Source organism: Rhopilema esculentum, chromosome 10 (assembly GCF_057945365.1).
Source record: "Rhopilema esculentum isolate cy_ngs chromosome 10, ASM5794536v1, whole genome shotgun sequence".
NCBI classification, from domain to species: domain Eukaryota; kingdom Metazoa; phylum Cnidaria; class Scyphozoa; order Rhizostomeae; family Rhizostomatidae; genus Rhopilema; species Rhopilema esculentum.
The window spans coordinates 2,577,543-2,591,955 of NC_142824.1; the positions used below are offsets into that span (position 1 = coordinate 2,577,543).

At 36.3% G+C, this 14,413-nt stretch overlaps 1 protein-coding gene across 1 annotated transcript in view; it reads right to left on the reverse strand.

Annotated features, from left to right (window-relative positions):
- The window catches only part of LOC135685715 (uncharacterized), a 30,870-nt gene extending 22,234 nt beyond the window's left edge, over positions 1-8,636 (reverse strand). Inside the window, exon 1 of the mRNA XM_089110448.1 lies at positions 8,196-8,636. Coding sequence (XP_088966574.1) covers positions 8,196-8,630 — 435 coding nt within the window. The 5' untranslated portion in view covers positions 8,631-8,636. The remainder of the gene's footprint in view (positions 1-8,195) is intronic.
- Positions 8,637-14,413: the final 5,777 nt, after the last annotated feature.

The following is a 14,413-nucleotide window of genomic DNA, read 5'->3' on the forward strand; positions in this document are numbered from 1 at the left end:
GTTGTTAAGATACTTGATGGTAAAGTTAAAGATGTTACTAGGCAAGTTGCTCTGTGTACTTGACCAAATACCGTTCAGCTTTTCCAGTGAATGTTTCAGTAGGGAGGTAATTGTAGCTCCCTGAGATGGTAAGTTTTGAGAGAGACGTTCTTTGTTGTCTGATTTGACAGCCTTTAATACCTCTTTAGTATTACGATAGATGTCGTACTGTAGGTTCGTGCCATCACTGGTGTTTTTCCATAGGGTTTGAATGTCAATGTTAGGGGAAGATTTTAGGGCATTGCGACAGACAGTTTAGGGCATTGCGTAAATTTGATAGAAGGCAGATGTAGATTTAGGACAAACAGATTTTTGAGAGGAATTTTCCACTTAAGGTAGCAGAAACAGGAAGATCAAGCCACTGGCGAATGTTATTGGAAACAAGATTGTCTAGGTTCTGGATAACCCAGGTCTTTGGTAGATCTGCAGCAGTAAAATGCCATGAAACTTTAGACAGAACATAACGATGGTTTAATAGCAGTTTGTTTGTAGGATGGAGAGGTAAGTCGTCAATATCCTTCATAAGAGTAGAGAAAAGAGAAACGAGTTTAGATTTATGATCTTGGTTACTCATTTCAAAATCAAAGAAACGACCAAGATATTTAAAGGAATCGCCATTTTTGACAGCAGGTACTATTTGGTTACAGATGAAAAGTTTCGGTTGAAATTGGAGGGATCACGTAGAGTGTTTCTTGACACCAAAGGTAACACATTTGTCAACCCTGACAATGAAGTTTGCCCATTGGCACCATCTGGTAAAGCAGTTTAATAAGAGTTGGTTCTCCTTTTCTCCACTAGTAGCAACAGCAGCATCATCAGCAAACTGAAACCAGTGTACTGGCTGAAACATGCAGTCATTACCATCATGGGAGGAGAAATCAAGCTGCTTATATTTATCTGATTTGATGTATTATATGAACGTGTTGAAGCAAAGGTTGAAAAGAAGGGGGCTGAAGCAGTCACCTTGCAATACGCCGCGGCGAACGGGAATTGTAGGGGTTTGGAATTTATCGGTTATGATACAGGTCTTAAAATCTAGATATAAGCTCGAGATTAATGATTGAATTTCCAAAGGTATATGATGATAAGCAAGAATAGCTGTTATCAGCTTGTGGTGAACTTCGCCAAAGGCGTTCTTGCGATCCAGCAAAGATGCCACTAAAGATCGTTGCTTAATGCGAGCTTTATTTATTAAATGGCTCATCATTGCTGTGTGCTCTAATGTACCTGATACTTTTGAGGTGAAGCCTTTTTGGATTTGGTGCTCGATGAAGCCATTGTATTTCAGAAAAGAGAAGATGGAGTCACGAAAGCAAGAAGTGAATATTTTAAGGGCACCGATTCTAAAGTGATTGGCCTGAAATTTGATGGATCATCTGTGCTGTCTTTTTTGTGAATCAAGATAGTGGAGGCCTTTTTCCATTCGGATGGTACCTTACCTGAAAGCCAGACAACACGAATAATTTCAGTAAGAAAAGAACGAAGATAGGGACTTTGTTTGAAACAGATGATTGATATCTTATCAAGAGGACAGGAAGAAGTAGAAGCTTTCATATGCCTTATGATAGAAGTAATGGTTAACTAGGTGGCTTTAGATCAAATGGATAAGATGGTTCATTGAAAGTAGGGATCCATGAAGGAATGGTGAAATGATTGTTAGGAGCGATAGGAGCGATTTTTATAAATGTTACTAATGATTGGGATTCTCTTATACTGTGAAATAGTGTTTGCCACAGTTTTTGACCTAAATATCTCACAGTTTCTATACTATAAGAAGTTGTCCTGGCTTTTGGAATGCAAAGATTACTTTTAGTTCGCAAATCATAATGTACATTTCTTCTTTCAAAAATATCACACATGAAACTAGGGTTCAGGTTATATTTGGTTTTGTGTATTTCTATCATCAAGTAATGTAGATTGCGTTGGTGAATCGATACTGCATTATCCAATGTCAGCAATGCTTCGTAGTCAGCATGACTGTCTTTATAAACAATTATGAGTGCTCTTTCATGGATTTTATTCACTTTAGCATTCAGACATCTGTCATGGAACATCCAAATTAGGGGGCAGTAGCTAAACTGAGCTTTATGAAGCTGTTCATTAGGAGACGCAGTTTATCAGAACCCATAAATGTCGCTACTCTAGCAAGGGCATGCTGTTTTTGGCTGGCTCTTTTGCATAAATTTGAGACGTGACTTTTGAAATTAAGATTTTTATCCATTACCCCCCCTAGCAGTTTTCCTTCAGAGCTTTCTTCAACAATGGCCTCGCCGATTTTGATCTTAATGTCATCTTGGTTTAGTCTACCGCAAATTTTTGGCTTATATTATCTCAACGAAATAGACGAGAACATCAAATAACATCATAATCATGTTTTTATCTACATTACTTGTTCACATATACTTACTTGGAATTCTTCCTAAGACCACTAAACCACTGTTTTGTAAGCCATTTAAGATGCAGGATTGATTTACTGGTGAGTGGCGATAATATTCAGAAAGATATTGGTCGTTCTTCGATTTTTTTATCTGGAGCTAACATGTTTACCGAAAAGTTATTCTTATCTTGAAAATTTTGTTTCCAGCCATATCTTTGATTTCAGTATGGCGGCAACAAGTAATGCTAAAAGTGATTATAAGTTACGCAAAAAGATCAAACTATAAGGCAGTATTATGAAAAGCCACGATCATTCAACAGTGAAGAGAATTTGGTCCACTCAAACTGTTTTTTCAAACTCGATGAAAGTTTAAATCATAAAATAAAGGCCACTGATCATTTTAAGCCTTGGAAACATTCTGGTAATTGACCAGAAGTCGCTTTACTGGAAGCATGAAAAATGCACGGTCAGCAAAATTGCGACATTCAAATCTGATGATACCATCAAAAAAGCTTGTAACGTGGACTTGACTTCCGGTCTTCTGCCAGAAGGTTCCCAAGGCTTAATGATTTAAACCTTAAAAATTTCGGTCAGGCTGATTGCAAGATGGTTATGCAAAATTCCCTGTCTATAAAATATCTATTCTTTAGAATCATGCAGTCAATCTGCAGCATTTATTATGATTTCTTCTTGAGAACATCGTAGGAGTTGATTTCACTACTTAGTTTTAACATTATACATATACCTGCTATACTTGAAAAAATGACACAACCATGTCTTGAATTGAATTGTTTATGAATGGCTTGGGTTTTTAGACTGTTCTTTGTATGGATAAATTAAGTTTGAAACACAAGTCATTCAGAGAGAAGCTTGGTTAAAGGATCCTCACTGCATCATCTAGGAACTTCAGTTAATCTCCACCATAGAGAATTTAATTTTTAACACAACAGAAGCAACAATAGATATGTAAAAAATGCGAGAGTTAATAGTGTACAACCAAAAGCAATGAATGGAAATCTATGCCTAGCAATGGAGATTCGATTCATTTTTACAGAAGAGTTTCCAATTTTTTGCGTTGTCTGAATATTTCTCTTACAAACTTGGCAACATTTGTTGTTAGTTCATTGTGTTCACTTATCCTCATCAAAGAATCAAATTTATGATCTGATAGATATCGGGTAAAATAATCAGGTATGTAGTTTGTTCTTGAATCTTTCAAAGCAGGGCATTTAAGTACTTCATGATACTCATCTCCAATCTCGTTTGAAGAACGCATATCGCATTTTCGGTGATTCTAATCAATGTTTATCCATCGCCCAGTCTCTACCCGTAACCTATGATTCAAAGTTCTGAACCAACAAAGATATTTCGATAGATAGATGCTTCGCATTAACATTATTTTAGCGTTATTTCTTTCTATTGAATGCACCTAAGACTGTAAGTGACTAGAAATAAAAGTAGGACTGTAGTATGAAAAGGCCATTAAACAACTGAATTTACTGGTTGCTAGGAGAACCAAAAAAGATGTCCTATAATTAAAAGTTCAAAAATCCTCGAATTTTATTGTCTCTTCCAGGCATGTCTATAAAACTGGCCCCTTCAAGTTGTACCCTCCACGCAAAAGACTTAAGACTATCAGTTTTGGTACATGTATGTTTTTCGAGTTTCTTTTTTAGTTGTTTCCAAAAAATAAGTTGAGCAAAACAAAGATAAACATTTCATCTAGTTTCCTTAGATTCGCCTTTAAAGTACCAAATGATTCCACAGTTCAAATGGAATGAATTCTATATTTTAACCCAAGTACGAAATTCATTTGATTTTTTATGCACCTATTCTTTATACATTTTCAATATTTGTAGCTGCAAAGATTGGTTTTGAAGTCTCGGTCAATTTTGTATGTAGATCGGTCCAACTTTTCGTGACACCTGAAGGCAGAATGGAGCATTTGACAATTTCAAAATACTTTGCTTTGTTAATTTTGAAATATGAAATAATTGCAAGATATCATTATGAAATATGAAATAATGCCATCCCCCCTTATAGGGCCTCCCTAATGTATGCTGATGAGATTATTTTCATGAGTACCACCCTCGATGGACTGAGAGATGTGATTCGTACCTGTGTAACTGTCTCCAAGATGAACTGTATGAATTTCATCTCTGGAAAAATGGGGTTCTGCACATCCAAATGTCAATCAGATTGCTCGCTATTCCACAACACATTTGATATGAATGGTTTTCTAATAAAACCGGTTGGCAATCTGCAGGTCCGTTGACAGCCAGCTCAGGCCGAGAGGTGATTTATAAAACTGGGCCCCCCAAAAATTTAGCTGGGGCCAGGCTCTTCAGTCTCCCGGAGAACTAGGAGACGCCCTTTTAGCTACAATTGATGAAAAAGTATTTTAAAGATTTTTACGAGATTGTGGAAAAACACTTTCCATGAATCAAGGACGTGTGAGTATTGTTTTCTCTGCTATAAACTTACAGGCGTTGATTTCATATAAGTAGCTGAAACAGTAGCTTTTTCATTGTGAATAGATCTCATTGCATTATTACGGGCCCCTTCGGAGTACGGGCCCTGGACCTCTTGCCCCTCCTAACCCCCCCCCTCCCATCTCGACGCCCCTGGCAATCTGAAACCTTTTCGGCGTGTTTTGGAACTTGACCGTCTAACGATGGAAAATGAAAATATTTTACTGATCTCACCAAGTTCTAGTCTTTAGTTAAAGATTTAGTTAAAGTTAAAGATGGTATGCGGTTATGCCACCCAGCTACCATTAAACAAGACTTAGCAAACTCTTACAATCACTTGCTAATCCTACTCTGACATATGATCTGTAGCTATGCAATCTAACTCCGAATCACCTGAACAAACTCGACACTGAAGCCCAAAAGCCCTAAAATCTTTGTTCAACATCTCACATTTAAGTAGAGATTACCTCAATACCCTAATGAGCATTGAAAACATTTCTACAAGGCTAATAAAAAACAAGCTTGAACTGCGAGTTCGTCTTCTAAACAACCAATCTACGATAAAAGTCGCTTTAAGATCACTACAACTGCCTTTGTTAAAAATAGCATCCTTCAAACCACTTCATTTCCTTCTGGCATGGTTGATATTAATTTTGTGTCCCTCACTATCTCTAAAAAATTCAAGAAAGTAAATGATATCCGCAACGAAATTCCTGAGAATGACCTCACTCGATTTCTGAACAACTGGACTAATGCTGCTTATCAAATTCAGAGACACTCTTTAAGAAAGAGTGATCAGACAGCCCTAATGTGTTATGTTTAAAAAAATTATGTCATTACATCATATTATCTGGTTTCTTGTTGTTGTTTTTTTTAAAAAAAATCAATTTCTATGTGTTTATTGGGGGCTCTCTCTCAATAAGTTAGCTTAAAAAGCTCCTCCTTAGTCAATCAATGTACAATTTTATTTAGGAATCGGTTGATGAATAAATGAAACTGACACTGAAAGGAGAAGAGCTCTGGTACTTGGTCACGCCTTCTTGACCAAATCCAGGTTTAGCCAGGCTAGCAGGGGTACTAGTTTGGCCAGGTCTCAACGCACATAAAAACCAATTCTTGCATTAGATGATTCGGGTTACGCTCGCAGATTGTCTGAGATAAAGAATAGGAATTTCTATTCACACTCTGAGAGGAACTAAGCGACAACCAAGATTCTTCATCGACCCATTTAAAAACTAATATGTTCCTATTCACTAACAAAGCCAATCGTATTTACGCATCAATCTCTATAGCACAGTACATACTAATTTTTGTCGAGGGGCAATTCACTGCAAATAGCGTACGAGAATTCCATTGTGATCTGCCCCTCGCATTTTATATTTCCACTTATTAATTCGAAACTGCTATTTTCATTTCAGTCTGCTAAATGCATCTTGAAAATGGAAAAACTTCTGGCATGTCAAAATCTTTTACGCGTTTTGAGAAACGTCGCCATCAAACAAGAGAAAGAAATCAGTTTAGAAAGGCACCATAGTAACACAGTAATATTAGTGTCCTTGCTAAATACAACAGGCAAGAGCACAAGGGCGTATTTATCGAATGGGCTCTTTGGCCCTCCTTGTGGAACTTGCACCAGCCATCCCCCGCGCCCCCTCTCCTCCGGCGTTTATGACACAGTCGATTACATAACTGACGAAGTTACATAACACTCCAATGACGTCCATAACCTTCACAAATAACTTTATCGCGAAACAAAATAAGATTCAAGAGGTGTTTTTATTGCATATTCGAACAATCGTTTGGTTACATATCTTTTGCCTTGTCCTTCGTCGGCCGAGAGGTCTCTTCTCGTACTATACTTTATAAAAAATGTCCTTGCGCTGAATACCCTCCCGTTTGCATCGATTGGATTCTTCATTGACAAATCTTCTTGTGTCAAAGTTAATTAATTATAATGATATGCATACCCACCCCCCCCCCCCCCCACCAAGGATTTTGAATGCTAGAAGAAGCGTACCTAGTTTCTTATAAAAGCGAAAATGTTCTCTATGCTAACAGGCTGAAGTTTCTTATACGTTAATTTCTTTTAAGTGGCGATTTACTGTAGAACGAAATTTGTAAGTAACCTCCTTGACTCAACTTCCTATATTTAATTCGCTTTGTCCTTTTACGTTTTCAGCTAATGATTCTTATGGCAATTCGATACTTTTTAGCTATTTCTCTTAGTTTTGCTTTTGTGTTCCCTGAATAGCTAAACCTGAGAATTGGCAGCAAAAGGGAGAATGATTTTTCGTGAGGTCAATTCCCATTGCTTGGAAGCTTCATTAGCCCATTTCTCATTGTTCGCTAAGCTGCATTTCTGTCTAAACGAAAATGAAGCAAAAAGTTTCCGTCTACACGGAAACCGATGCCATTCAAATCTATTTTCAAGTGATTCAATTCTGGATGAAATTTTCAAATGTTTGCGTTTTCAGTCGTTGTGCAGATTGGAAGTAGAACTGCAAAGAAGTGACTGCTTTTGATTTCAGTGCGTTTTCTCCGGGCCGTGTCATAAATTGATTGGCATAAATCGACCCCTTCACATACTTTCTCACTTTGCCTGTGGTCGCGATTGTACTAATGTTGTAAATTCTAATTAAATTCTAAATTCTAAGTTTTAAATTCTAAGGGTTTAATTCTAATTAGCGTCTTTGGCAGAATAATTTTTGACGAACCGTTGCTTTTCGAATACCTGTTTCCAGATAGCTTGAATATCTTTTAGTAGACACTACCAACGTTATTCGTAAAGGATTTCGTGGCACAAAAAGGAGATTCTACAGCCAAAATGTATCTGCAGGGAAAAGAGTTTTCAAGGTATTACCATGTCATTAGTATTAGCAGGTAACACCATGGTAACACTGACTCCATTCACTCAGTGGGAGCACTGACTTCATCAGTCAACAGTATGTAGGTCTAATACGGTTTTTAAAAGCACGGAAACGCTCAGTTGCCATTTCTCTATTTACTGTAAACCCTGTTGTTCTCAGCGTAAATATAAGCACAATTAATAATGCAAAAAGAAGAGAAAAACCCTAGCAGACTTGGATAAAAATCATGTCTGATCTGATTGTTAGAAAAGCACCTTTACCAACACTTATAAATGCATTTTTCATTCGAAAATTTTCTCTTCTAGCATCAAAAATATTTTTCAAAGCACCCAAAGAAGTACGAAATTATTTGACGATTTTCAAGACACAAACAATTACATTATACTCTAAATATATTGAATTATTCTAAAACTATTGGTAATCAATGATATAAATGGGTACCTTAGAAATGTCTTTAAACCGTAGTACTGTTGTGGTATTTGCTTCTGAACCTTCTTGTTCAAGCAGAATGCAGCTCTCTTTGGAAGCGTCAGTCACCAAATCATTTTCCAAGACGTCAAGTTTAAAGTTAGCGATTGGCGAAAACCACGTTGTATTCAGTTCAGCAGAATACTTTCTCTGCATCAAGATTCCGTTTTTCAGAACAAATACATCTTCCATTGCAGTGGCACTTGCAGCGACAGAGGTTTTTTCAATATTCAGTAAAAGAAGAAGCCAAATAGCAATGAATTTTTCCATCATGTTTATGCTTTTTAGAAATAGTTTGATTTTGTCGGTTATGCGAGCTATACAAGGACTGTACTGGCTCAACACCACTACCCTTCTCTCTGGGGAATCTTTAACGGTAACTGCATTTATGTTGGCCATGCCCTCCATAGAAATTGTACAACAATAGATTCTAAGCGGTTGAATGGCACTATTAAATGAATAAGCACAATCCCAAGTGGACTCATTGCAAGTCTGCAAACACCCCCTATTAAACTTGTGACGCTACTAGGTTAATCGTTATCAGAACTGTGGTATACGGGGGAGTACTAGACAAAACTGTAGGAAAGAAAAAAGTCACTTTGCTGACAGCAAAGAAATGGATGACAGTCATTAGCCTTGTTCGCATTACGAAAACTATACGAGCCTCAGCCCAGGCTAAGTTTGCACCGCCCGTTCTGCTCACTGTGCTGGAGGTGATTTCGTCAGTCTCATGAACCAATCCTGGCGTGTCAACTCTCATATAGTTGTGTACGCGAGCTCATCCGATGAATTTAATAAAAGAGCCTCTTCCTCTGATTTGAACTTATTATGCCCTTTTCACTTAGATATTACCTTAATGATAACAAACTTTGTACAAAAGACAATGTGAACAGGAGTTCCTGCCTTGCTACACTATGACTCTGTCGCACTATTTTGTTTAAAACTGTCCTTATTGGAGAACGCTGAAATTCTAGTTATATGATTCTTGTTTTTTAGGTTTATAAGTTTATTTAGAATGGTGATAAGTGAGAAAGGAACATATTGTGAAACTGCTAGCATTTCTATTAGAAGTAGACTGCGCCACTAACCAAAAACTTTCACGGAAGTTTTGGTCCGTGGCGCAGGCTATATCATAAGTTGAAAAAGACCTTATGCATACTTAAGTCTTTTCTTCCAAATGTTATACTGAATCAAATTGAGTCTTTAGGTTTCATAACTATATTAATGGGTTAATTACATGCAAACGTTTGATTTCATGTATCAAATACTGTGATACTGTAAGCAAAGAATAATCTTGACCTAGACTGGGTTTTAAGAAACACCCTATTTCAGTTATTTTTTTCAAAATTCCAAAATGTAGCCTTTTTCTAAGTTTCAATGTCCTAGGTTTGAGAAAAAAACCACCCCGTTTCTCAGGAGTTTTCCAGACGAGCTTGGGTACTCTGGATGAGAGTGGATACGCCGGGTAGCTAATGTATAAACTTGAAATTGCTGAAATAAAAAACAGTCTCCTGTTTCAGCGCAGGCGCAACAAGGTTAATAATGGATTGAGAAAATGCTCTTATGCTTGTAATTTTGTTGTTAAGCGTGCATAGCATTTTGAAATGAAGAGAACGTGCATCGTTTAGGCGAGTACGAAGAAAATCACCCTAACCTCCGGACTTGCCCACAGTTTCGGGGGATCAGAGGGGTGAAAAACCCCTTGTAAGCTAAAGAGTTATTTCGTCAGAAAACATCTGATCTTGTCAGAAATATAACATGGTTGTCGTTTTTTCATCTAAGTGCTTGATTTTGAGAGAAAAATTGAATATAACGATTTCTCTTTCATTAAACTATAGTATTTAAAAATATCATTTTTAAGAGAAGACCAGAAAATCACTAAATACCATAATTTGAGTTAGTGACAAGTATGCTAGCTTCTGTTTAATCTAGTTCTAATGTCTTTATGTTATGTTCAAATTTGTGAAAAAATAAAATGCTTATGATATTTCTCCCGAAAAATCTAAATTTCTCAACCCTCCTGTGAATTTTCCTATCTGCGCCACTGACTAAGAAATAACTGCCTGAATGGAGTAAGAAATGGGATAAATTTTGCATGATAGGGAGAGGGCTGAAGCCCCCAATCCCTTTTGTCTGCTAAGCGTATGTTTGCATAGCATGAGCAGGGCTATATAGAGTACATACAACTAAAAAACTATTTCTAACAAATTATTATTCGTTATTGCTATCTCAAGCCTGGCATGTCTCATTTCATTCAGAGGTATACCCAGTCCCATACGGAAAATCTCTATAAAAGGGTGATTTTTTCCTCAGGGCTAGGACAGTGAAACTTAAAAAATGGGGTACCTTTTAGAATTTGAAAAAATCATTGAAATAAATGTTTTAAACTATGTGGTCCACAGTTCTTCTTTACTGACAAAATCACAGCGTCTGATACATTAAGTAAAATGTATGCATGTCCTTTGATCATTAACCTTTATTATTATGCACAAAGGATATTTAGAAAAAAAAACGTTATCATTTTGATTCAATATAACATTTGGAAGAAAAGACTTTTGCATATAAAAATTTATTTTCGACTTTCAATATAAAAATGTTGGCAGTTTTCTTTCACAATGTGTTTCCTCAATTTATCAATATTTTAGAAAAACATTTATAAACCTTTGAGATTAAGAACCACATACCTAGAACTTCAGCATAGTTTAAGACAACATAGTGTGACAGAATCATAATGTAGCAAAGTTGGATCTCTTGTTCACTTCGTGTTATTGTATAAAGTTTATTATATTTAGTATCAGGGTGTCGTTTTTTAAAGTTATTTTGAAAACTTAAACTTTTAGACGAAAATTTCCTGTATAAAAAGTTTTGGAAACTTGCTGCTCTAAAACCTCAATTATGCGATAAAATCATGTCGTTGAAGAAAAGCAGGAGTCATATAAATGAAAAACAAAATTTCAGATTTTATCAGTAACTTCTGGAATGCTTATAACCAGGGCCACGGAGAGGTCTCTTAGGTCCTGGAACGAAATCTATCGATGCCCCTTTTGAAAAGAAAATTCTGCGACCATGCTTTGAAATGATTAGTAACGGAGTTCGGTTCTTTCTGTAAAGCACTTCCTGTATAACACTTTCTGTATAGCCTGCATTCGAAAGGTAACTCAAACACTCATAACAGTAAGTAGTAATTTGTTACTTTTTATTCGTTACTTTTTGCAATGGAAGCTGTTCCCCTTGAGCTTCCTTAGCACATTATTACTGTGCTAGCCTAGTTTTGCTCTTTTTCGATGTAATGAAGTAATTCATAACTGCCCAATTCATAACTCAAGCATTTCATTTCCTACATAACTGCCCAACTTCTTGCGGAGTTTATAAAACAGTTAATTTAGCTATGGCTAAAAATTTTCTGTAAGAAGATTTTTTAACCGAAGTTCCTTGTGACAAATGGTTACACGGTCACGAAGAAAATAACACCTTGCTTAGTATTTTATCTCAGCGAAAAGGGTATAAAAACTTCACATATAAGTCAGAGGAAAGGGGCGTTTTTAGAACTCTCGGATGAGCTCGGGTACACTACAATGAGAGTGGACACGCCGGGATCTCAAGCTGGCACATTCTAGAATTTTCAACGACCATTCTGGCTTGCTGCTCAATTTTGAACCTCAAGGTTCCTCCATGTTCCAAATTTGAGTGCAGAAATCTCATAAACTAGTTTGAGATGAAGCTGTTTTTATTTCGTAAAAATTTTGTTATTTTTTCCTTTGGCAAAATCTTTCATAGTGCAAAATGCAACCCATGTAGGTAAGCATTACATCAATAATATTTCTGCATCATTGCTTTTTATTGTATTTTGTCATCCTCTCAACATTTCGCCAATTGAAATAATGTGCTTGCACCTTGATACAAATTCTTCTAGTTTTTCTTAATTCCTGAAATTCTTTTGATTCATCTAGGATGTTCCAACGTGCGCAGCAACGATTAAGTTCATTTTGGATACAGAACGCCTAACTTAAGTTACTTGTCTCCATACCCAAACCCTCCGTTTTTGTGGTTTACTTAAATTAGTAGTTCAACCTCTAGTTGCATCTCGCTTGTGTATCCCGTATATACTTTAATGCTCAGGTTTTTTATGTCGAATCTAAAAACTTTCTTTCAAATGTGTCTTCTACACTTTTGATTCAAGTTTTTATTGGGATTTAAATGCCACTTCAAGCCAGGGCTGGATAAAGGTGAGTGGTATTGGCGATTCAGCATTAGGCCCATTCCTGAAATAGATCCATTCCTGAAATAGGCCAATTCCATGAAATAGGCCCTGATGAAAACAGGTGAGAGTTTCCGTAAAGGTCCATTGGGCCAAAAATGCAAAAGTGGGAAAACGCATAAAAAATCATGTTGAAGGATTATTATGTTGACGGACAAATATTCAAAACCTTCAGATATCTTGATACAATTATTAATCAAATTCATCAAGCATATATTCTCTGCTAGAACACATTTTCACGATATTTTTCCTCACTTTCTATTTTGCCAAAATTTTTAGTAAAAAGGACATGTTAGTTTAGCTTTGGCTTTTTGCATTCATAATTCGGGCATGAAATCCAACAGAAGAATTTATCGAATGAATTTCTTTTGATTTGGCATCTACCTGCCAGCATCTAAGTGACATTTTTCCCTTCTATGAAATTTGCTCATAAAAGTGGTGTTAATAGACGCTTTTTGGTAAACATCCATTCTCCTGGAATTTCTAAAATATTTGATTCTGCTGTCTATCCATGGAACCAATCATGCCTAACCTGCGCGCAGACTCCAAGTATGTTACCAGAACTGGTAAGATACTTGGAGTCTGCGCGCAGGTTAGTCATGCCCTCCATAAGGACAAAGTTTGTTGGCCCAAATTAATTGGGCTTAATTAGCTTAGTTTAATTGACCTTAATTTCTCTGGCCTTATTAATTTTAATCATTAGCCAGTTTAAAATGGATTAACAAGAGTTTTAAAAAATCTTTCCTCATAATATTTTGAAGAAACGAAGGTCAAGAATATTTATTTGCCAATTTTAGAAAAAGAGAAGGGATAACACACGCTAACCTTCCTCGATTGTTAATTGATTGCTGTTCAATCTCTAGTGAGTTTATTTGCAACTGGCAAAGAAAAAAGAAAAATGCAACGAGCTGATTCTTCGGGTCCTGCAGGTCGGCATACCCAGGTCAACACTGTATCTACGCGGCGCAATATTACGTGTTTTGGTAATAAAATTCAAAACAAGCTGTTCTTGTTTTTTATTCACTGCTTAATTTTTAATTTCCGAGCTTATGTTCCTCTCCAACGCATTCTGATCAAAAAGATATAATTAAATATATGCAAAGTTTATAAAAAGAAGTCTTCTGTCTTTGAAAGCAATCTTAAAGATTACTTTTAAAAATGATACTATTAAAACAAAGAATTCAGAAAGCGATACGTCAAATTTCTGTAATAAATTCAAAAACTCTCAGCAAAAAGCAAAATATATGCATATGGTGATATTATTCAAGTAACTAAAAGGGCATTCGGAATATTAGCCTATTTCTTTCTGTTGCAAATGAAGATAGATTGTTGACGTAATACAGCGACATTATAGAGCAAGCAGCTAATGCCCTAGGATGATACGTCAGGCCAATTCGATGCCGGCTTTTGTTGATATATCTAAAACTAGATTATAATGACTCATTTTCCTGCTTGTTACTATAAACATTTTTTGTAAATCCTCATTTGTATAGCAATATTGGCAAAGATTAGCGTAACGGGCGCCTCTTTTTGACGGTGCCATTCATTTTTAAAGATATACCTGTTCCAATCCACTTCACCGGCTGGCGCCAGTTCTTGACGATTACAAGAAACTTTGATTGAATTTCCGAAAATATAGTGGCAATAATAGGATTAAATGCAATTTCTTTGATCCAACAGCAGAAGTAAATATTTTATGCAACTCTATCCATACAGAAATGAGAGCGATTTTTTATATGTGGATACGATCCTGTTATCCCATGCATTATACGACAGCCTAATCCTTCCGACGATAGATTGAAATTTGAAAAACACTAATGTGATGTATTTCTTATATACTTAGCGTTTATTAATTGCTTTAAGAAGTTCAGATGAAACTGTCCGTTCATCTGATCAATAGGGGCTTAAGCAAACACTAAAGGTCAAAATCTGG